A 23750-nucleotide genomic window follows, 5' to 3' on the forward strand; every position below is an offset into this window, starting at 1 on the left:
TTATGCATTCTATAATGGCAGTGTCACTCTCCGTGCAGGCCTGTCCTTTCCTTTCCTTGTCCCGTACATACATGATTTATTATGAATTCTATAATGGCAGTGTCACTCTCCGTGCAGGCCTGTCCTTTCCTTGTCCCGTACATACATGATTTATTATGCCTTCTATAATGGCAGTGTCACTCTCCGTGCAGGACTGTCCTTTCCTTGTCCCGTACATACATGATTTATTATGCCTTCTATAATGGCAGTGTCACTCTCCGTGCAGGCCTGTCCTTTCCTTTCCTTGTCCCGTACATACATGATTTATTATGAATTCTATAATGGCAGTGTCACTCTCCGTGCAGGGCTGTCCTTTCCTTTCCTTGTCCCGTACATACATGATTTATTATGCCTTCTATAATGGCAGTGTCACTCTCCGTGCAGGCCTGTCCTTTCCTTTCCTTGTCCCGTACATACATGATTTATTATGAATTCTATAATGGCAGTGTCACTCTCCGTGCAGGGCTGTCCTTTCCTTTCCTTGCCCCGTACATACATGATTTATTATGACTTCTATAATGGCAGTGTCACTCTCCGTGCAGGCCTGTCCTTTCCTTTCCTTGTCCCGTACATACATGATTTATTATGCCTTCTATAATGGCAGTGTCACTCTCCGTGCAGGCCTGTCCTGTCCTTTCCTTGTCCCGTACATACATGATTTATTATGCCTTCTATAATGGCAGTGTCACTCTCCGTGCAGGCCTGTCCTTTCCTTTCCTTGTCCCGTACATACATGATTTATTATGACTTCTATAATGGCAGTGTCACTCTCCGTGCAGGGCTGTCCTTTCCTTTCCTTGTCCCGTACATACATGATTTATTATGAATTCTATAATGGCAGTGCAGCCTCTCCGTGCAGGCCTGTCCTTTCCTTGTCCCGTACATACATGATTTATTATGCATTCTATAATGGCAGTGTCATTCTCCGTGCAGGCCTGTCCTTTCCTTTCCTTGTCCCGTACATACATGATTTATTATGAATTCTATAATGGCAGTGTCATTCTCCGTGCAGGCCTGTCCTTTCTTTTCCTTGTCCCGTACATACATGATTTATTATGACTTCTATAATGGCAGTGTCACTCTCCGTGCAGGGCTGTCCTTTCCTTTCCTTGTCCCGTACATACATGATTTATTATGCATTCTATAATGGCAGTGTCATTCTCCGTGCAGGCCTGTCCTTTCCTTGTCCCGTACATACATGATTTATTATGAATTCTATAATGGCAGTGTCACTCTCCGTGCAGGCCTGTCCTTTCCTTGTCCCGTACATACATGATTTATTATGACTTCTACAATGGCAGTGTCACTCTCCGTGCAGGCCTGTCCTTTCCTTGCCCCGTACATACATGATTTATTATGAATTCTATAATGGCAGTGTCACTCTCCGTGCAGGCCTGTCCTTTCCTTGCCCCGTACATACATGATTTATTATGAATTCTACAATGGCAGTGTCACTCTCCGTGCAGGCCTGTCCTTTCCTTGTCCCGTACATACATGATTTATTATGAATTCTACAATGGCAGTGTCACTCTCCGTGCAGGCCTGTCCTTTCCTTGTCCCGTACATACATGATTTATTATGAATTCTATAATGGCAGTGTCACTCTCCGTGCAGGACTGTCCTTTCCTTGTCCCGTACATACATGATTTATTATGAATTCTATAATGGCAGTGTCACTCTCCGTGCAGGCCTGTCCTTTCCTTTCCTTGTCCCGTACATACATGATTTATTATGCATTCTATAATGGCAGTGTCACTCTCCGTGCAGGCCTGTCCTTTCCTTGTCCCGTACATACATGATTTATTATGAATTCTATAATGGCAGTGTCACTCTCCGTGCAGGCCTGTCCTTTCCTTTCCTTGTCCCGTACATACATGATTTATTATGAATTCTATAATGGCAGTGTCATTCTCCGTGCAGGCCTGTCCTTTCCTTTCCTTGTCCCGTACATACATGATTTATTATGAATTCTATAATGGCAGTGTCACTCTCCGTGCAGGCCTGTCCTTTCCTTTCCTTGCCCCGTACATACATGATTTATTATGAATTCTATAATGGCAGTGTCACTCTCCGTGCAGGCCTGTCCTTTCCTTTCCTTGTCCCGTACATACATGATTTATTATGACTTCTACAATGGCAGTGTCACTCTCCGTGCAGGGCTGTCCTTTCCTTTCCTTGTCCCGTACATACATGATTTATTATGAATTCTATAATGGCAGTGTCACTCTCCGTGCAGGCCTGTCCTTTCCTTTCCTTGTCCCGTACATACATGATTTATTATGAATTCTATAATGGCAGTGTCACTCTCCGTGCAGGCCTGTCCTTTCCTTTCCTTGTCCCGTACATACATGATTTATTATGCATTCTATAATGGCAGTGTCACTCTCCGTGCAGGCCTGTCCTTTCCTTTCCTTGTCCCGTACATACATGATTTATTATGACTTCTATAATGGCAGTGTCACTCTCCGTGCAGGCCTGTCCTTTCCTTTCCTTGTCCCGTACATACATGATTTATTATGACTTCTATAATGGCAGTGTCACTCTCCGTGCAGGCCTGTCCTTTCCTTTCCTTGTCCCGTACATACATGATTTATTATGCATTCTATAATGGCAGTGTCACTCTCCGTGCAGGCCTGTCCTTTCCTTTCCTTGTCCCGTACATACATGATTTATTATGACTTCTACAATGGCAGTGTCACTCTCCGTGCAGGCCTGTCCTTTCCTTTCCTTGTCCCGTACATACATGATTTATTATGCATTCTATAATGGCAGTGCAGCCTCTCCGTGCAGGCCTGTCCTTTCCTTTCCTTGTCCCGTACATACATGATTTATTATGACTTCTATAATGGCAGTGTCACTCTCCGTGCAGGGCTGTCCTTTCCTTTCCTTGTCCCGTACATACATGATTTATTATGAATTCTATAATGGCAGTGTCACTCTCCGTGCAGGGCTGTCCTTTCCTTTCCTTGTCCCGTACATACATGATTTATTATGAATTCTATAATGGCAGTGTCACTCTCCGTGCAGGCCTGTCCTTTCCTTTCCTTGTCCCGTACATACATGATTTATTATGAATTCTATAATGGCAGTGTCACTCTCCGTGCAGGGCTGTCCTTTCCTTGTCCCGTACATACATGATTTATTATGCATTCTATAATGGCAGTGTCACTCTCCGTGCAGGGCTGTCCTTTCCTTTCCTTGTCCCGTACATACATGATTTATTATGACTTCTATAATGGCAGTGTCCCTCTCCGTGCAGGCCTGTCCTTTCCTTTCCTTGTCCCGTACATACATGATTTATTATGAATTCTATAATGGCAGTGTCACTCTCCGTGCAGGCCTGTCCTTTCCTTTCCTTGCCCCGTACATACATGATTTATTATGAATTCTATAATGGCAGTGTCACTCTCCGTGCAGGCCTGTCCTTTCCTTTCCTTGTCCCGTACATACATGATTTATTATGAATTCTATAATGGCAGTGTCACTCTCCGTGCAGGGCTGTCCTTTCCTTGTGCCGTACATACATGATTTATTATGAATTCTATAATGGCAGTGTCACTCTCCGTGCAGGTCTGTCCTTTCCTTTCCTTGTCCCGTACATACATGATTTATTATGAATTCTATAATGGCAGTGTCACTCTCCGTGCAGGCCTGTCCTTTCCTTTCCTTGCCCCGTACATACATGATTTATTATGCATTCTATAATGGCAGTGTCACTCTCCGTGCAGGCCTGTCCTTTCCTTGTCCCGTACATACATGATTTATTATGAATTCTATAATGGCAGTGTCACTCTCCGTGCAGGCCTGTCCTTTCCTTTCCTTGTCCCGTACATACATGATTTATTATGAATTCTATAATGGCAGTGTCACTCTCCGTGCAGGCCTGTCCTTTCCTTTCCTTGTCCCGTACATACATGATTTATTATGCATTCTATAATGGCAGTGTCACTCTCCGTGCAGGCCTGTCCTTTCCTTTCCTTGCCCCGTACATACATGATTTATTATGCATTCTATAATGGCAGTGTCACTCTCCGTGCAGGCCTGTCCTTTCCTTTCCTTGTCCCGTACATACATGATTTATTATGACTTCTATAATGGCAGTGTCATTCTCCGTGCAGGCCTGTCCTTTCCTTGTCCCGTACATACATGATTTATTATGAATTCTATAATGGCAGTGTCACTCTCCGTGCAGGCCTGTCCTTTCCTTTCCTTGTCCCGTACATACATGATTTATTATGAATTCTATAATGGCAGTGTCACTCTCCGTGCAGGCCTGTCCTTTCCTTTCCTTGTCCCGTACATACATGATTTATTATGCATTCTATAATGGCAGTGTCACTCTCCGTGCAGGCCTGTCCTTTCCTTGTCCCGTACATACATGATTTATTATGACTTCTATAATGGCAGTGTCACTCTCCGTGCAGGGCTGTCCTTTCCTTTCCTTGCCCCGTACATACATGATTTATTATGAATTCTATAATGGCAGTGTCACTCTCCGTGCAGGCCTGTCCTTTCCTTGTCCCGTACATACATGATTTATTATGAATTCTATAATGGCAGTGTCACTCTCCGTGCAGGCCTGTCCTTTCCTTGTCCCGTACATACATGATTTATTATGCATTCTATAATGGCAGTGTCACTCTCCGTGCAGGCCTGTCCTTTCCTTGTCCCGTACATACATGATTTATTATGCATTCTATAATGGCAGTGTCACTCTCCGTGCAGGCCTGTCCTTTCCTTTCCTTGTCCCGTACATACATGATTTATTATGCATTCTATAATGGCAGTGTCACTCTCCGTGCAGGCCTGTCCTTTCCTTGTCCCGTACATACATGATTTATTATGCATTCTATAATGGCAGTGTCACTCTCCGTGCAGGCCTGTCCTTTCCTTTCCTTGCCCCGTACATACATGATTTATTAGGACTTCTATAATGGCAGTGTCACTCTCCGTGCAGGCCTGTCCTTTCCTTTCCTTGTCCCGTACATACATGATTTATTATGAATTCTATAATGGCAGTGTCACTCTCCGTGCAGGGCTGTCCTTTCCTTGTCCCGTACATACATGATTTATTATGCATTCTATAATGGCAGTGTCACTCTCCGTGCAGGCCTGTCCTTTCCTTTCCTTGTCCCGTACATACATGATTTATTATGCCTTCTATAATGGCAGTGTCACTCTCCGTGCAGGCCTGTCCTTTCCTTTCCTTGCCCCGTACATACATGATTTATTATGAATTCTATAATGGCAGTGTCATTCTCCGTGCAGGCCTGTCCTTTCCTTGTCCCGTACATACATGATTTATTATGCATTCTATAATGGCAGTGTCACTCTCCGTGCAGGACTGTCCTTTCCTTGCCCCGTACATACATGATTTATTATGAATTCTATAATGGCAGTGTCACTCTCCGTGCAGGACTGTCCTTTCCTTGCCCCGTACATACATGATTTATTATGCATTCTATAATGGCAGTGTCACTCTCCGTGCAGGGCTGTCCTTTCCTTGTCCCGTACATACATGATTTATTATGACTTCTATAATGGCAGTGTCACTCTCCGTGCAGGCCTGTCCTTTCCTTTCCTTGTCCCGTACATACATGATTTATTATGCCTTCTATAATGGCAGTGTCACTCTCCGTGCAGGCCTGTCCTTTCCTTTCCTTGTCCCGTACATACATGATTTATTATGCATTCTATAATGGCAGTGTCACTCTCCGTGCAGGCCTGTCCTTTCCTTTCCTTGTCCCGTACATACATGATTTATTATGCATTCTATAATGGCAGTGTCACTCTCTGTGCAGGCCTGTCCTTTCCTTTCCTTGTCCCGTACATACATGATTTATTATGCATTCTATAATGGCAGTGTCATTCTCCGTGCAGGCCTGTCCTTTCCTTGTCCCGTACATACATGATTTATTATGCATTCTATAATGGCAGTGTCACTCTCCGTGCAGGCCTGTCCTTTCCTTTCCTTGCCCCGTACATACATGATTTATTATGACTTCTATAATGGCAGTGTCACTCTCCGTGCAGGACTGTCCTTTCCTTGTCCCGTACATACATGATTTATTATGACTTCTATAATGGCAGTGTCACTCTCCGTGCAGGCCTGTCCTTTCCTTTCCTTGCCCCGTACATACATGATTTATTATGCATTCTATAATGGCAGTGTCACTCTCCGTGCAGGCCTGTCCTTTCCTTTCCTTGCCCCGTACATACATGATTTATTATGCATTCTATAATGGCAGTGTCACTCTCCGTGCAGGCCTGTCCTTTCCTTTCCTTGCCCCGTACATACATGATTTATTATGAATTCTATAATGGCAGTGTCACTCTCCGTGCAGGCCTGTCCTTTCCTTTCCTTGCCCCGTACATACATGATTTATTATGAATTCTATAATGGCAGTGTCACTCTCCGTGCAGGGCTGTCCTTTCCTTTCCTTGTCCCGTACATACATGATTTATTATGAATTCTATAATGGCAGTGTCACTCTCCGTGCAGGCCTGTCCTGTCCTTTCCTTGTCCCGTACATACATGATTTATTATGCATTCTATAATGGCAGTGTCACTCTCCGTGCAGGGCTGTCCTTTCCTTGCCCCGTACATACATGATTTATTATGAATTCTATAATGGCAGTGTCACTCTCCGTGCAGGCCTGTCCTTTCCTTTCCTTGCCCCGTACATACATGATTTATTATGCATTCTATAATGGCAGTGCAGCCTCTCCGTGCAGGCCTGTCCTTTCCTTTCCTTGCCCCGTACATACATGATTTATTATGACTTCTATAATGGCAGTGTCACTCTCCGTGCAGGCCTGTCCTTTCCTTGTCCCGTACATACATGATTTATTATGAATTCTATAATGGCAGTGTCACTCTCCGTGCAGGCCTGTCCTTTCCTTTCCTTGTCCCGTACATACATGATTTATTATGCATTCTATAATGGCAGTGTCACTCTCCGTGCATGCCTGTCCTTTCCTTTCCTTGTCCCGTACATACATGATTTATTATGCATTCTATAATGGCAGTGTCACTCTCCGTGCAGGGCTGTCCTTTCCTTTCCTTGTCCCGTACATACATGATTTATTATGCATTCTATAATGGCAGTGTCACTCTCCGTGCAGGCCTGTCCTTTCCTTTCCTTGTCCCGTACATACATGATTTATTATGCATTCTATAATGGCAGTGTCACTCTCCGTGCAGGCCTGTCCTTTCCTTTCCTTGCCCCGTACATACATGATTTATTATGCATTCTATAATGGCAGTGTCATTCTCCGTGCAGGCCTGTCCTTTCCTTTCCTTGTTCCTTACATACATGATTTATTATGAATTCTATAATGGCAGTGTCACTCTCCGTGCAGGCCTGTCCTTTCCTTTCCTTGCCCCGTACATACATGATTTATTATGAATTCTATAATGGCAGTGTCACTCTCCGTGCAGGCCTGTCCTTTCCTTTCCTTGTCCCGTACATACATGATTTATTATGAATTCTATAATGGCAGTGTCACTCTCCGTGCAGGCCTGTCCTTTCCTTTCCTTGCCCCGTACATACATGATTTATTATGCATTCTATAATGGCAGTGTCACTCTCCGTGCAGGGCTGTCCTTTCCTTTCCTTGTCCCGTACATACATGATTTATTATGAATTCTATAATGGCAGTGTCACTCTCCGTGCAGGCCTGTCCTTTCCTTTCCTTGTCCCGTACATACATGATTTATTATGAATTCTATAATGGCAGTGTCACTCTCCGTGCAGGCCTGTCCTTTCCTTTCCTTGCCCCGTACATACATGATTTATTATGCATTCTATAATGGCAGTGTCACTCTCCGTGCAGGCCTGTCCTTTCCTTTCCTTGCCCCGTACATACATGATTTATTATGCATTCTATAATGGCAGTGTCACTCTCCGTGCAGGACTGTCCTTTCCTTGTTCCTTACATACATGATTTATTATGACTTCTATAATGGCAGTGTCACTCTCCGTGCAGGCCTGTCCTTTCCTTTCCTTGTCCCGTACATACATGATTTATTATGAATTCTATAATGGCAGTGTCACTCTCCGTGCAGGCCTGTCCTTTCCTTTCCTTGCCCCGTACATACATGATTTATTATGAATTCTATAATGGCAGTGTCACTCTCCGTGCAGGCCTGTCCTTTCCTTTCCTTGTCCCGTACATACATGATTTATTATGAATTCTATAATGGCAGTGTCACTCTCCGTGCAGGCCTGTCCTTTCCTTTCCTTGCCCCGTACATACATGATTTATTATGCATTCTATAATGGCAGTGTCACTCTCCGTGCAGGCCTGTCCTTTCCTTTCCTTGTCCCGTACATACATGATTTATTATGAATTCTATAATGGCAGTGTCACTCTCCGTGCAGGGCTGTCCTTTCCTTTCCTTGTCCCGTACATACATGATTTATTATGAATTCTATAATGGCAGTGTCACTCTCCGTGCAGGCCTGTCCTTTCCTTTCCTTGTCCCGTACATACATGATTTATTATGACTTCTATAATGGCAGTGTCACTCTCCGTGCAGGGCTGTCCTTTCCTTTCCTTGTCCCGTACATACATGATTTATTATGCATTCTATAATGGCAGTGTCACTCTCCGTGCAGGGCTGTCCTTTCCTTTCCTTGTCCCGTACATACATGATTTATTATGAATTCTATAATGGCAGTGTCACTCTCCGTGCAGGCCTGTCCTTTCCTTGTCCCGTACATACATGATTTATTATGCATTCTATAATGGCAGTGTCACTCTCCGTGCAGGCCTGTCCTTTCCTTTCCTTGTCCCGTACATACATGATTTATTATGAATTCTATAATGGCAGTGCAGCCTCTCCGTGCAGGCCTGTCCTTTCCTTGCCCCGTACATACATGATTTATTATGAATTCTATAATGGCAGTGTCACTCTCCGTGCAGGCCTGTCCTTTCCTTGTCCCGTACATACATGATTTATTATGCATTCTATAATGGCAGTGTCACTCTCCGTGCAGGCCTGTCCTTTCCTTGTCCCGTACATACATGATTTATTATGCATTCTATAATGGCAGTGTCACTCTCCGTGCAGGCCTGTCCTTTCCTTGCCCCGTACATACATGATTTATTATGAATTCTATAATGGCAGTGTCATTCTCCGTGCAGGCCTGTCCTTTCCTTGTCCCGTACATACATGATTTATTATGAATTCTATAATGGCAGTGTCACTCTCCGTGCAGGGCTGTCCTTTCCTTTCCTTGTCCCGTACATACATGATTTATTATGAATTCTATAATGGCAGTGTCACTCTCCGTGCAGGCCTGTCCTTTCCTTGTCCCGTACATACATGATTTATTATGAATTCTATAATGGCAGCTTCACTCTCCGTGCAGGGCTGTCCTTTCCTTTCCTTGTCCCGTACATACATGATTTATTATGAATTCTATAATGGCAGTGTCACTCTCCGTGCAGGCCTGTCCTTTCCTTGTCCCGTACATACATGATTTATTATGAATTCTATAATGGCAGTGTCACTCTCCGTGCAGGGCTGTCCTTTCCTTTCCTTGCCCCGTACATACATGATTTATTATGCATTCTATAATGGCAGTGTCACTCTCCGTGCAGGGCTGTCCTTTCCTTGTCCCGTACATACATGATTTATTATGACTTCTATAATGGCAGTGTCACTCTCCGTGCAGGCCTGTCCTTTCCTTTCCTTGTCCCGTACATACATGATTTATTATGACTTCTATAATGGCAGTGTCACTCTCCGTGCAGGCCTGTCCTTTCCTTTCCTTGTCCCGTACATACATGATTTATTATGCATTCTATAATGGCAGTGTCATTCTCCGTGCAGGCCTGTCCTTTCCTTGTCCCGTACATACATGATTTATTATGAATTCTATAATGGCAGTGTCACTCTCCGTGCAGGCCTGTCCTTTCCTTGTCCCGTACATACATGATTTATTATGACTTCTATAATGGCAGTGTCACTCTCCGTGCAGGCCTGTCCTTTCCTTTCCTTGTCCCGTACATACATGATTTATTATGCATTCTATAATGGCAGTGTCACTCTCCGTGCAGGGCTGTCCTTTCCTTGTCCCGTACATACATGATTTATTATGAATTCTATAATGGCAGTGTCACTCTCCGTGCAGGCCTGTCCTTTCCTTGTCCCGTACATACATGATTTATTATGACTTCTATAATGGCAGTGTCACTCTCCGTGCAGGCCTGTCCTTTCCTTTCCTTGTCCCGTACATACATGATTTATTATGCATTCTATAATGGCAGTGTCACTCTCCGTGCAGGGCTGTCCTTTCCTTGTCCCGTACATACATGATTTATTATGCATTCTATAATGGCAGTGTCACTCTCCGTGCAGGCCTGTCCTTTCCTTTCCTTGTCCCGTACATACATGATTTATTATGCATTCTATAATGGCAGTGTCACTCTCCGTGCAGGCCTGTCCTTTCCTTTCCTTGTCCCGTACATACATGATTTATTATGAATTCTATAATGGCAGTGTCACTCTCCGTGCAGGGCTGTCCTTTCCTTTCCTTGTCCCGTACATACATGATTTATTATGACTTCTACAATGGCAGTGTCACTCTCCGTGCAGGCCTGTCCTTTCCTTTCCTTGCCCCGTACATACATGATTTATTATGCATTCTATAATGGCAGTGTCACTCTCCGTGCAGGCCTGTCCTTTCCTTGTCCCGTACATACATGATTTATTATGAATTCTATAATGGCAGTGTCACTCTCCGTGCAGGCCTGTCCTTTCCTTTCCTTGTCCCGTACATACATGATTTATTATGACTTTTATAATGGCAGTGTCACTCTCCGTGCAGGCCTGTCCTTTCCTTTCCTTGTCCCGTACATACATGATTTATTATGCATTCTATAATGGCAGTGTCACTCTCCGTGCAGGGCTGTCCTTTCCTTTCCTTGTCCCGTACATACATGATTTATTATGCATTCTATAATGGCAGTGTCACTCTCCGTGCAGGCCTGTCCTTTCCTTTCCTTGCCCCGTACATACATGATTTATTATGACTTCTATAATGGCAGTGTCACTCTCCGTGCAGGCCTGTCCTTTCCTTGTCCCGTACATACATGATTTATTATGCATTCTATAATGGCAGTGTCCCTCTCCGTGCAGGCCTGTCCTTTCCTTTCCTTGCCCCGTACATACATGATTTATTATGAATTCTATAATGGCAGTGTCACTCTCCGTGCAGGCCTGTCCTTTCCTTGTCCCGTACATACATGATTTATTATGAATTCTATAATGGCAGTGTCACTCTCCGTGCAGGCCTGTCCTTTCCTTTCCTTGTCCCGTACATACATGATTTATTATGAATTCTATAATGGCAGTGTCACTCTCCGTGCAGGCCTGTCCTTTCCTTTCCTTGTCCCGTACATACATGATTTATTATGAATTCTATAATGGCAGTGTCACTCTCCGTGCAGGCCTGTCCTTTCCTTTCCTTGCCCCGTACATACATGATTTATTATGCATTCTATAATGGCAGTGTCATTCTCCGTGCAGGGCTGTCCTTTCCTTGTCCCGTACATACATGATTTATTATGAATTCTATAATGGCAGTGTCACTCTCCGTGCAGGCCTGTCCTTTCCTTGCCCCGTACATACATGATTTATTATGCATTCTATAATGGCAGTGCAGCCTCTCCGTGCAGGGCTGTCCTTTCCTTTCCTTGTCCCGTACATACATGATTTATTATGAATTCTATAATGGCAGTGTCACTCTCCGTGCAGGCCTGTCCTTTCCTTGTCCCGTACATACATGATTTATTATGCATTCTATAATGGCAGTGTCCCTCTCCGTGCAGGGCTGTCCTTTCCTTGTCCCGTACATACATGATTTATTATGAATTCTATAATGGCAGTGTCACTCTCCGTGCAGGCCTGTCCTTTCCTTGTCCCGTACATACATGATTTATTATGCATTCTATAATGGCAGTGCAGCCTCTCCGTGCAGGGCTGTCCTTTCCTTTCCTTGCCCCGTACATACATGATTTATTATGCATTCTACAATGGCAGTGTCACTCTCCGTGCAGGCCTGTCCTTTCCTTTCCTTGTCCCGTACATACATGATTTATTATGAATTCTATAATGGCAGTGTCCCTCTCCGTGCAGGGCTGTCCTTTCCTTGTCCCGTACACGTCTCGTTTTCCAGGTTTGCATTGTCTGTTTTGCAGAACATATATTGGGATTTTTTAAACCTTTTCCTCTCTGGATTTGCACTTTGCAGTGTTTAATAAATGTATATATTTTCAGCATTAACCCCTTGTCCTCCTGTTTCTATGGTACAGGATTGTCGTTCCCTCGTACATCACCTTAGGCCCGAGCAGCCGTTGTGCTGTATAAAGACTGATGCTGCAGGAGTGGCCTTCTCTTATTCTCTCTTCCCGGGGGTTGTGGTAATATTTGAGGTCCCGGATTGTGGGGATTTATTCGCATATTCCCCATATGACTGGTCTGTGTTGTCCCCCGCAGTGGCAGAGCGTCCCCAGCACATGCTGATGAGGGTGTCTGTAGGAATTCACAAGGAGGACATAGAGGCCGCCATAGAAACCTACAACCTGCTGTCCGAGAGATGGTTCACCCACGCGTCCCCCACTCTGTTCAACGCCGGCACCAACAGACCCCAACTATCCAGGTATGTGACGCTGCCGGTATACCTGTATCCAGCGCTATTTGTTTTTCCTATATTTCTCGTCACCCCTTTTCGTCCTGACCCAGGCGCTATAGATCTGTTACCTGCCCTGTCTGGGGAACGCCATAAGGAGCAGGTATTGGCTCCTCGTCCTCCCTATCCGTCCCCGCATGATGTGGAGTACACAGGGCTCGGGGCTATCCCCAATGCCGTTGGAATTTGACCTGATGCCCTAGAACCACGACATGGCCTATTAATGAATGGCAGCCGCTAAAACTGAACCCAGGCAAAAGTGGTACTTCCTCTGCACCGATCAGTAAATTGGAAACCTCCGGCTGATACCACTGTCTGGGAACAGGACCCTTCAGAACCAGACCAGGGACACCAGGCACCGGTATTGACCGGAGCTTCACCCGGACTCCAGACATCGGCTGGAAAGGAGCTTAATTGTGGCAATTTTTGAAATGGAACATGGAAGCCTTATTTGCCTTCTATCCTGGTGATAATCCATCTGAATGCAATCAATGAAGACAGAAACCGACTAAAACCGAAGCAATTATTTCCATAGGAATCAATGTAAATCCAATACATAGCAAAAACACATTCTATAGGGTATAAAGGTATTGTTTAATTACCTAAAACAATAACAAATGAATATAAAGTACTAATGTAAAGAATAAATACATATTGCAATTGAAAAGTGGGGTGACGCCTAATGCTGCAGAATCGGAGCCTGCACGGATCACCCTTTGTTGCGCAGTCGCGTGGGCGAGCCGACAACAACCGACAAACCGAGGCAATCAGCAAAATCCAAGGCACATGATTAGTGGGAAAAAATCAACCAAAACCGAAATAAACTATAACGGAGATCAACGAAAACCGAGGTAGCACTGCACGTGCGGTCACAAGCTCCCGGCCAGCAATATAGAAGACCTAGGCCTGCAGGGCAAAGCAATGCATGTGCACCAGATGGGGGATAACCAGTCCGCACACTGACTGCTGGTGAGATGGGGGATAACCAGTCCGCACACTGACTGCTGGTGAAATGGGGGATAACCCGTCCGAGCACTGACTGCTGGTGAAATGGGGGATAACCAGTCCGCGCACTGACTGCTGGTGAAATGGGGGATAACCAGTCCACACACTGACTGCTGGTGAAATGGGGGATAACCAGTCCACACACTGACTGCTGGTGAAATGGGGGATAACCCGTCCGAGCACTGACTGCTGGTGAAATGGGGGATAACCAGTCCACACACTGACTGCTGGTGAAATGGGGGATAACCCGTCCGAGCACTGACTGCTGGTGAAATGGGGGATAACCAGTCCGCGCACTGACTGCTGGTGAAATGGGGGATAACCAGTCCGAGCACTGACTGCTGGTGAAATGGGGGATAACCAGTCCGAGCACTGACTGCTGGTGAAATGGGGGATAACCAGTCCGCACACTGACTGCTGGTGAAATGGGGGATAACCAGTCCGAGCACTGACTGCTGGTGAAATGGGGGATAACCAGTCCGCACACTGACTGCTGGTGAAATGGGGGATAACCAGTCCGAGCACTGACTGCTGGTGAAATGGGGGATAACCCGTCCGCACACTGACTGCTGGTGAAATGGGGGATAACCAGTCCGAGCACTGACTGCTGGTGAAATGGGGGATAACCAGTCCGCACACTGACTGCTGGTGAAATGGGGGATAACCAGTCCGAGCACTGACTGCTGGTGAAATGGGGGATAACCAGTCCGCACACTGACTGCTGGTGAGATGGGGGATAACCAGTCCGCACACTGACTGCTGGTGAAATGGGGGATAACCAGTCCGAGCACTGACTGCTGGTGAAATGGGGGATAACCAGTCCGAGCACTGACTGCTGGTGAAATGGGGGATAACCCGTCCGCACACTGACTGCTGGTGAAATGGGGGATAACCAGTCCGAGCACTGACTGCTGGTGAAATGGGGGATAACCAGTCCGAGCACTGACTGCTGGTGAAATGGGGGATAACCAGTCCGAGCACTGACTGCTGGTGAAATGGGGGATAACCAGTCCGCACACTGACTGCTGGTGAAATGGGGGATAACCCGTCCGCGCACTGACTGCTGGTGAAATGGGGGATAACCAGTCCGCACACTGACTGCTGGTGAAATGGGGGATAACCAGTCCGAGCACTGACTGCTGGTGAAATGGGGGATAACCAGTCCGAGCACTGACTGCTGGTGAAATGGGGGATAACCAGTCCGAGCACTGACTGCTGGTGAAATGGGGGATAACCAGTCCGCACACTGACTGCTGGTGAAATGGGGGATAACCCGTCCGCGCACTGACTGCTGGTGAAATGGGGGATAACCAGTCCGCACACTGACTGCTGGTGAAATGGGGGATAACCAGTCCGCGCACTGACTGCTGGTGAAATGGGGGATAACCCGTCCGCGCACTGACTGCTGGTGAAAAGGGGGATAAATGTAGAGTTGCCTTATGACCTATAAAGCCGTGAAGAATCCCCTGCGGCCATACACGCCTCGCTGAGGTCTGCTGGCAGCCATGACCCGTCCATTCCCAATATCAGAGGCCTCGGGCGCTCGTTACACCCGGCTCAGGCAGGGCAATGTCTGGACACATTTCGAGGACCCGTCACTAGGTGAAGGGGGGGCAGTGTTTGCTTTTCTTGTAATCCCCTGAGTAGTGGGGTCTCTGTATCCTCCGCATGGTTCCAGAGATCGGGGGCCTCGTCTAGTGTCTGGTTGTGATGCTGTTGGAGGCTCCTCGGTGTAAATCCCTCTGGATGTGATTGTGACGCGTCTTATTCCGGGTTTTCCTCCTTTTCCAGCTGTTTTCTTCTGTGTATGAAGGATGACAGCATTGAAGGCATTTATGACACACTAAAGCAATGTGCACTGATCTCCAAGTCTGCCGGAGGGATCGGAGTGGCTGTGAGCTGCATCCGGGCCACCGGAAGCTATATCGCCGGGGTGAGTGCCGTGCGCTGCGTCTGTAGCATCAGCGCTGGTAATATGGTGCTAATTAGTGTAAGGCTATGTGCTCACGGGACCTTGTACTCGTGGATTTTGCCACAGAAAACCTGCAGATTTATCTGGATTTTTTAGATAAATCCACAGGTTTCAGCAAGTAAAGACACTGCCCATGTTATCATGTTATCCTATGGGACATGGAGTGCTGTGTCCATGCTGTGGTGTGTGCGGCTGCAGAATATGCTGCGCATGTCTCGCAGCCTCACGTAACTGCATGTCCATTACTCCTGCGGAAATCCCGGCGCTCCACTATGGAGATAGCTGGCCGGACTTCTGCAGGTAATGAATGGCGCAGGTTTTCCGCAGATATTTCACTGGAATTGCTATGGCTAGCTGCGGATTCCAGGGATCATCTGCGGGAAACCTGCGCATGTATCTCCAGGTACAGTCCCGTGTGGACGCAGCCGTACAAATGCTGCGGTGATTTCATCTGTTCTGAACGCCTGAAGCTGGAATACATGTCTCTCCTTGATTTTCCAGACAAACGGTAACTCCAACGGGCTGGTGCCAATGTTACGTGTCTACAACAACACTGCGCGCTACGTAGATCAAGGAGGGAACAAGGTGTGTATTGGGGTCTCTTCTGTCAGCGGGTCTCTGTCCATATGCTGGTATCTGATGGGTATTGTAAAGGGACTCGTGGCAGAAAGTATCCCCTTCTCCTTTATGGCAGCCACATTGACTGCAGCTACGAGCCTCAGCCGCTCCTTATTACTACATAGTCTGTAAAATCCACAGATGTGACTATGAAGTGCATCGGCTGCAATGTATCTGCAGATTTGCGAGGATTTAATGTTAGATCAGTCCTCATCTTGCACATGTGACTGGGGCTTTTCTTCAGATTGTACGTTATTTGCTTTAGGGGGTAATAAGTTGTACACTTTTATTTTGCGGGGTGCAGAGGCCGGGGGCATTTGCCATCTACCTGGAGCCGTGGCACTACGACATCTTTGAGTTTTTGGAGCTGAAGAAGAATACTGGAAAGGAGGAGCAGAGGGCGAGAGATCTGTTCTTTGCCCTGTGGATCCCAGATCTCTTCATGGAACGAGTGGAATCTAATCAGGTACCTGTCTGTGCTGTGGAGCGGCCGTACGAGCTCCAGCAGAGGCGGCACAGTGCAGTGTAATTGATGGTTTTGCCATATTCACCTCTCCTCCATCTTTCTCTGCAGGACTGGTCCCTGCTGTGTCCTCATGAGTGTCCGGGGCTGGAGGAAGTTTGGGGAGAGGAGTTTGAGAAACTCTACGCAAGGTGGGAGCTGCTGGAGGAAAAGACCCCAGAAACCGTCCCGTGTGCACCACTCTACTGAACTGTATATTATGTATCGCAGGTACGAGAAGGAGGGCCGGGCCCGCAAAGTGGTGAAAGCTCAGCAGCTGTGGTACGCCATCATCGAGTCCCAGACGGAGACCGGCACCCCGTACATGGTGTACAAGGACTCCTGCAACCGCAAGAGCAACCAGCAGAACCTCGGCACCATCAAGTGCAGCAATCTGTGCACCGAGATCGTGGAGTACACCAGCGACAAAGAGGTGACAACTTCTAGATCATACACAAATATATATTTTTATTATATATACACACAGAGATGTCCCCATTGTTCCCAAGTACGGGACTCTGAAGTGTGTTGGTGGCCTGGGGCTGCCATCCCAAAGCCCTGCGACTCTTTTCCTGCTTGCTGGCCTCTTCTGATAGTCGGTTCGGTGCGACCTCATCATTGCAGTGCACGTGATGCAATGCTGGGTCTACCGTGCAGGGGAGGCGCCTGGGGTCCCGGCAGGTGATGCAATGCTGGGTCTACCGTGCAGGAGAGGTGCCTGGGGTCCCGGCAGGTGAAGCAATGCTGGGCCTACCATACAGGAGAGGTGCCTGGGGTCCCGGCAGGTGATGCAATGCTGGGTCTACCGTGCAGCAGAGGTGCCTGGGGTCCCGGCACGTGATGCAATGCTGGGCCTACCATACAGGAGAGGTGCCTGGGATCCCGGCAGATGATGCAATGCTGGGCCTACCGTGCAGGGGAGGCGCCCGGGATCCCGGCAGGTGATGCAATGCTGGGTCTACTGTGCAGGAGAGGTGCCTGGGGTCCCGGCAGGTGATGCAATGCTGGGTCTACCGTGCAGGGGAGGTGCCTGGGGTCCCGGCACGTGATGCAATGCTGGGTCTATCGTGCAGGGGAGGCGCCTGGGGTCCCGGCACGTGATGCAATGCTGGGTCTATCGTGCAGGGGAGGCGCCTGGGGTCCCGGCACGTGATGCAATGCTGGGTCTATCGTGCAGGGGAGGCGCCTGGGGTCCCGGCACGCGATGCAATGCTGGGTCTACCGTGCAGGGGAGGCGCCTGGGGTCCCGGCATGTGATGCAGTGCAGGGTCTATCGTGCAGGGGAGGCGCCTGGGGTCCCGGCAGGTGATGCAATGCTGGGTCTATCGTGCAGGGGAGGCGCCGGGGATTCCGGCAGGTAGGAGGGTCGCAGTGATTAGTAAGTTGCCTCCTCTCCTGTGGTGATGATTTTGTAAGTTGGGCAGTCCCATGTAAGGCTGGACACTGTACCATCTCATGCACCTCTCGGCTGATCCCCGGTATAGTCCTCACGTGGACATTGTGGCACACGCACTAACACTTTTTCTCTCCGGATTGCTGTTTTGTAGGTGGCGGTGTGTAACCTGGCGTCCCTCGCACTGAATATGTACGTGACTCCTGAGCGGACCTATGACTTCAAGAAGCTGGCAGACGTGACCAAGGTGGTGGTGAGGAACCTGAACAAGATAATCGACATCAACTTCTATCCGGTGCCCGAGGTAAGTCTTAAAGAAGCGTCGCGCCCCTCCTCGGCTGTGTGTGCTACGTCTGCAGATATCACCCCCTCCTGTCAATGTCCGCAGGCTGAATACTCCAATAAGCGGCACCGGCCCATTGGGATCGGGGTGCAGGGCCTGGCCGATGCCTTCATCCTTATGCGGTACCCGTTCGAGAGTGCGGAGGCGCAGCTACTGAACAAGCAGATCTTCGAAACCATCTACTACGCCGCGCTGGAGTCCAGCTGTGACCTGGCCAGAGAGCTCGGGGCCTACGACACCTATGAGGGGAGCCCTGTCAGTAAAGGGGTGAGGATCCTGGCAGCGTTCCCCTGTCTGCGGCCGCGTGTAGCCCCTGTCTGCGGCCGCGTGTAGCCCCTGTCTGCGGCCGCGTGTAGCCCCTGTCTGCGGCCGCGTGTAGCCCCTGTCTGCGGCCGCGTGTAGCCCCTGTCTGCGGCCGCGTGTAGCCCCTGTCTGCGGCCGCGTGTAGCCCCTGCATCAGGCTGAATCAGGCTTTTATGTCCACAGATCCTGCAATACGATATGTGGAATGTCGCCCCCACCGACCTCTGGGACTGGAAAGCTCTGAAAGAGACCATTGCCAAGTGAGTGCAACCAAACCCGCTGCTATGTGGCCTCTGAGCTCTATTGTTCCATGTTATCAGCCGCTTAAAGGGGACTTGTGTATTTCACTGCCCCTGCACAGGCAACGGTCGCAGCGTAATTCTGGCACATCTGCGGCACTACAGATTGTGCCGTATGGAGCTGCTCTGTAGACTCTCCCCCGGCTTTCTGATGGACAGTGGAGTGCCTGTATCGCTGCTGGCACATAGATGGCACATGCAATGATTTGCCCCCATGGCACGGTGAGCCTATATTGCATATAAAGCTGCAGTGCAGCAGATGGAGTCAGAATAGGTGTTCTATATGATGTACATGCCCCGCGCTGCCTCTGCTCGTGCCATTACTGACAGTCTCATGAAGTGTGGCCATTTGGATTAACCCAAATTCCAGAAATGTAGATGCCTGTCGTCTTCTTGTGTATTGCTGTACCTCTGATGCACCCTCCTATTTGGGGTCTCACCACTGAGCTCTGTCCTGCACCCCCCTCAGGCACGGCATTAGAAACAGTCTGCTCCTAGCCCCGATGCCCACGGCCTCCACCGCACAGATCCTGGGGAATAACGAGTCCATCGAGCCGTACACCAGCAACATCTACACTCGAAGGGTCCTCTCCGGGGAGTTCCAGGTACGTCTGATCAGTAATCTGTGTGTAGAGGATCCGCCCGCTGCCATCGCTGCTTTACAGCTAGATCTATGTCTGTTTAGATCGTGAATCCACACCTGTTAAAGGATCTCACAGAGAGAGGCCTATGGGACGAAGAGATGAAGAATCAGATCATTTCCTGTAATGGATCCATTCAGGTAATTCCCTATCATCTGCCACTCACTGGGGGGGGACATGTACTGGGGGCTGTGCAAGATCCGGGCCCACCCTTCCCTGGAACAGATATATTAGCGGATGGGATATTGGGGGGGTTCAGTTGTCAAGGGAGAAATTTAGGTAAGACTGCTAATGGAGTCTTTGTTCAGGGCAAATCCAAAGGATGGGTCTAAATTAGCTATCTGTACAGATATAATAAATCACTCAGAAGCAATGACCACAGAGATTGTGCTCACTCTTTGAGCCAGTATAGGCGTCGTGATATACCATACAACAGTCGTCTTCGACCTTGAAGCAAGAACAGGGAGTGATCATCCCACATATTACATCCCTTATTTCAGCTGTGAGAAAATCCTAATTATAAAATGCTTTCTGTATATTATGACATACCTCCGTTCATTATTTATTCTGGCTTGATTATCTCGTAAGCACATTCCTCCTTTGTGTGAAATCACTGAAGACTTTCACTATGAAAGCCTTTACTGTTCATTCTGGCTTCATTATCTTTGGTTAACCCTTTCTTGAACATACAGCTTAGAACCATATTATGGCATCTGTGCAATTGTCATATAGAGACACAGCTAATTATGAAATGACATCTCTATTTTCATTATTTACATGCACAGATAATCTTCTTACATTTGAACAAACAATCTATAGCCCAGGCTACCTTCACACAGCCATATAATGAATGGCTACTCTGAAATGGATCACCTGAGGGGACCTAGCACTTACGCTGGGGCCCTGTCACAGGCGTCGTCCTCTACTTTCTTCAGCGCTCTATTGGGAGACCCAGACGATTGGGGTATAGCTACTGCCCTCCGGAGGCCACACAAAGCACTACACTAAAAAGTGCAAGGCCCCTCCCCCTCTGGCTATACCCCCCCGTGGTATCACGGGTTCTCCAGTTTTAGCTTTGTGTGCGAAGGAGGTCAGACATCCACGCATAGCTCCACAGATTTTAGTCAGCAGTAGCTGCTGACTATTTCGGATGGAAGAAAAGAGGACACATATAGTGTCCCCAGCATGCTCCCTTCTCACCCCTGGATGGTGTTGTAAGGTTGAGGTACCTATTGCTGGTACGGAGGCTGGAGCCCACATGCTGCTTTCCTTCCACATCCCCCTGAGGGGCTCTGAGGAAGTGGGATCCTGCCGGCCTCAAAGCTCTGACGCCGGGCTCCATCCACAGACCCATTTGAACCTGCTGGATACGGAGCTGGAGTACCGTTCAGGGACATGGCCCTGCACCATTACAGGTACTCTGTGTCCCCGTACACACAGGCACAGCACACTCCAGACTTGCTGGGTGTGCTAGTGCGCCGGGGACAGTAAAGGGTTACAGTCACTGCAGCTTTGCTGAGTGACTTTGTGTTTTGGGAACTACCGCGCCGGACGCTCCGGGAGCGGCGGCGCGGCTGGGACTTGTAGTTCGCCGGGGACTGGGCGCCGACCGCGCTTTTACGGCGGCGGCGCTTATAACTCCAGTCCCCGGCTTCTGCGGCCTAGTGCCGCTTCGTTCCCGCCCCCTCCCTGTCACTCAGGGAAGGGGACAGGCGCTGAGCAATCAGCAGCGCCGAGGGCTGGAGCCTTTTTACATGCTCCAGCCCTCTCACTGCACACTGTCGGACGCCGGATTCCCGCTCTGCCTCGGGGGCACGCTCACGGCCCGCCCCTACTCACACGAGCTGGGGAAGAAGCCGGCAGCCATTACTGCAGTCCGAGCTCGGACTTTCGGCACCAAGGCAGGACGGTGGCGATCATACACCCGCTTATAGGCGGGCGGTAAGCGGCACACATAGTGCTGACCACGATATAACTGCAGTGTATACATGTGTTGTTTTTAACTACATAGGTCGCTATATGCCCGCTTGGGGAGCGACACATCAGCAGCAGGAAAGCAGGTGTGCTAAAGCACAGGCTTTCTAGGCTGCTTGTTTTGCACGACTGAGGTGTTCATTTGTGTTTATGCTGATATGCTATACATTGCACTGTACAGTCGCTAGTCTTAGCTATATTCTTCTGGAATGGCTAGACTACAGCAGCAGAAAACCAAGGGTGCTGGGGCACAGGTTTTTTTCTATGCTGCTTGTATTGCATGGGCTGCAGTGTGCATTTGTACTTGTGCTTGTATGCTATACATTGCACTGTATGGTCACTCTTCTGGGCTATATTCCCCGAGATGACTAGTCTACAGCAGCAGAAGAGCAGAGGTGCCAGGGCACAGGCTTCTATGCTGCTTGGATTGCATGTGCTGCAGTGTTCATTTGTACTTGTGCTTGTATGCTATACATTGCACTGTAGGGTCACTCTTCTGGGCTATATTCCCCTAGATGACTAGTATACAGCAGCAGAAGAGCAGGGGTGCCAGGGCACAGGCTTCTATGCTGCTTGTATTGCTTGTGCTGCAGTGGTCATTTGTACTTTATGCCTGTATGCTATACATTGCAATGTACGGTCACCAATCTTGGCTATATACTTCTAGATAGCTAGTCGGCAGCGGCAAAAAAAAAAAAAAAAAAAAAAAAAAGCAACACAGTTTTCAGTGCTGTTTTTACTACATGGGATGCTGTTCATGACACCGTCCCATTGTGTGCATGCTCCACTGTAGCACGTCGTCTGCCGGGGTCTCTAGCACTTCGTCTGCCGGGGCTCTACTAGTTGTGGCCAAAGAAACCTCCTGTCAACCCTGTCCATGGACAGGGACGGAGTAGTCATAATATAGAGACTTGCACCCATGGGCAATCTACTTGAACAAAAGGCAGCTCTTCAGGGCTTTGATACTGACATCGCTATCGATCCGGATACACCGGGTGGTAACGCCATACGGAATGTCCTATACCGTCCACCAATGGAAGGTTGGATCTTTCTCCCTCAGCTCCCCCAGTGGAGATAGGAGACGAACAGGAGAAGTTCCTTTTCAGTGTCTCACGCAGATATTGAGTATTTTTCTGGCCACGCTGACTTCAGAGAAGCAGTCCAGGAACACCACGCTTACCAGATAAGCGTCTTCTCCAAACGTTTTTAGGATACACGTTATCCCTTTTTTCCCCTGACGTGGTCAAGCGCTGGACCCAGGGTCCAAAGGTGGATTCTCCAATCTCCAGGCTTGCATATAGAGCCATAGTTGCACTGGAGATGGGGCTTCACTTCAAGATGCCATTCACAGACAGATGGACTCTGGTTGAAATCTGTCTAGGAGGCTATCGGCGTGTCGGTTGCTCCGGCATCCACAGCCGTATTGGCAACCTAACCTTTTCTGCTGTTCTTGCGCAGCTGACCTTGAGCAGGGACATCTGTACCGCAGAGGCGTCCGTAACCCCGCAATGTCTGCACTGCGACTTACCCTGTTAATGCTGTCCTAAAAGTACAGTCGAGGTTTCGGTCCTTCCCAAGCTCCGGCAGGTCCCAATTGTCCTCGTGCAAAAGGGCTACAAAACCTCAGACGGGCTCAGATTCCGGCCGGGCTCAATCTCGCCCAAGGAAGGCAGTCGGAGGAACCGCTACCAAGGCGGTCTCCTCAGGACTCTCAGCTCTCTCTCTCTCTCTCTCTCTCCGCATCCGCGGTTGATGGCAGACTCCCCCGCCTTTGGCGACATTTAGCTGCCACAGGTCACAGACCGGTGGGTGACGGACATTGTGCTCACGTGCACAGGACAGTGTTCTGTTCTCGTCCTCCGACTCCATTCTTCAGAACGGCCCCACCTCTCCACCGAGCAGATGCCCTGCTGCAGGCGGTGGACGCTCTAAGAGCAGAAGGAGTGGTGATCCCTGTCCC

At 48.5% G+C, this 23750-nt stretch overlaps 1 protein-coding gene across 1 annotated transcript in view; it reads left to right on the forward strand.

The window, feature by feature from the left end:
• The window catches only part of RRM1 (ribonucleotide reductase catalytic subunit M1), a 59984-nt gene that overhangs the window by 27417 nt on the left and 8817 nt on the right, over window positions 1–23750 (forward strand). The window contains exons 4-14 of the mRNA XM_075334769.1: window positions 12548–12710; window positions 15537–15678; window positions 16219–16302; window positions 16640–16801; window positions 16910–16989; window positions 17069–17270; window positions 18385–18534; window positions 18619–18840; window positions 19060–19136; window positions 19645–19780; window positions 19861–19956. Of these exons, the coding sequence (XP_075190884.1) occupies window positions 12548–12710; window positions 15537–15678; window positions 16219–16302; window positions 16640–16801; window positions 16910–16989; window positions 17069–17270; window positions 18385–18534; window positions 18619–18840; window positions 19060–19136; window positions 19645–19780; window positions 19861–19956 (1514 nt within the window). The remainder of the gene's footprint in view (window positions 1–12547; window positions 12711–15536; window positions 15679–16218; window positions 16303–16639; window positions 16802–16909; window positions 16990–17068; window positions 17271–18384; window positions 18535–18618; window positions 18841–19059; window positions 19137–19644; window positions 19781–19860; window positions 19957–23750) is intronic.

The sequence above is a fragment of the Anomaloglossus baeobatrachus genome, chromosome 2 (assembly GCF_048569485.1).
Source record: "Anomaloglossus baeobatrachus isolate aAnoBae1 chromosome 2, aAnoBae1.hap1, whole genome shotgun sequence".
Taxonomy (NCBI): Eukaryota; Metazoa; Chordata; class Amphibia; order Anura; family Aromobatidae; genus Anomaloglossus; species Anomaloglossus baeobatrachus.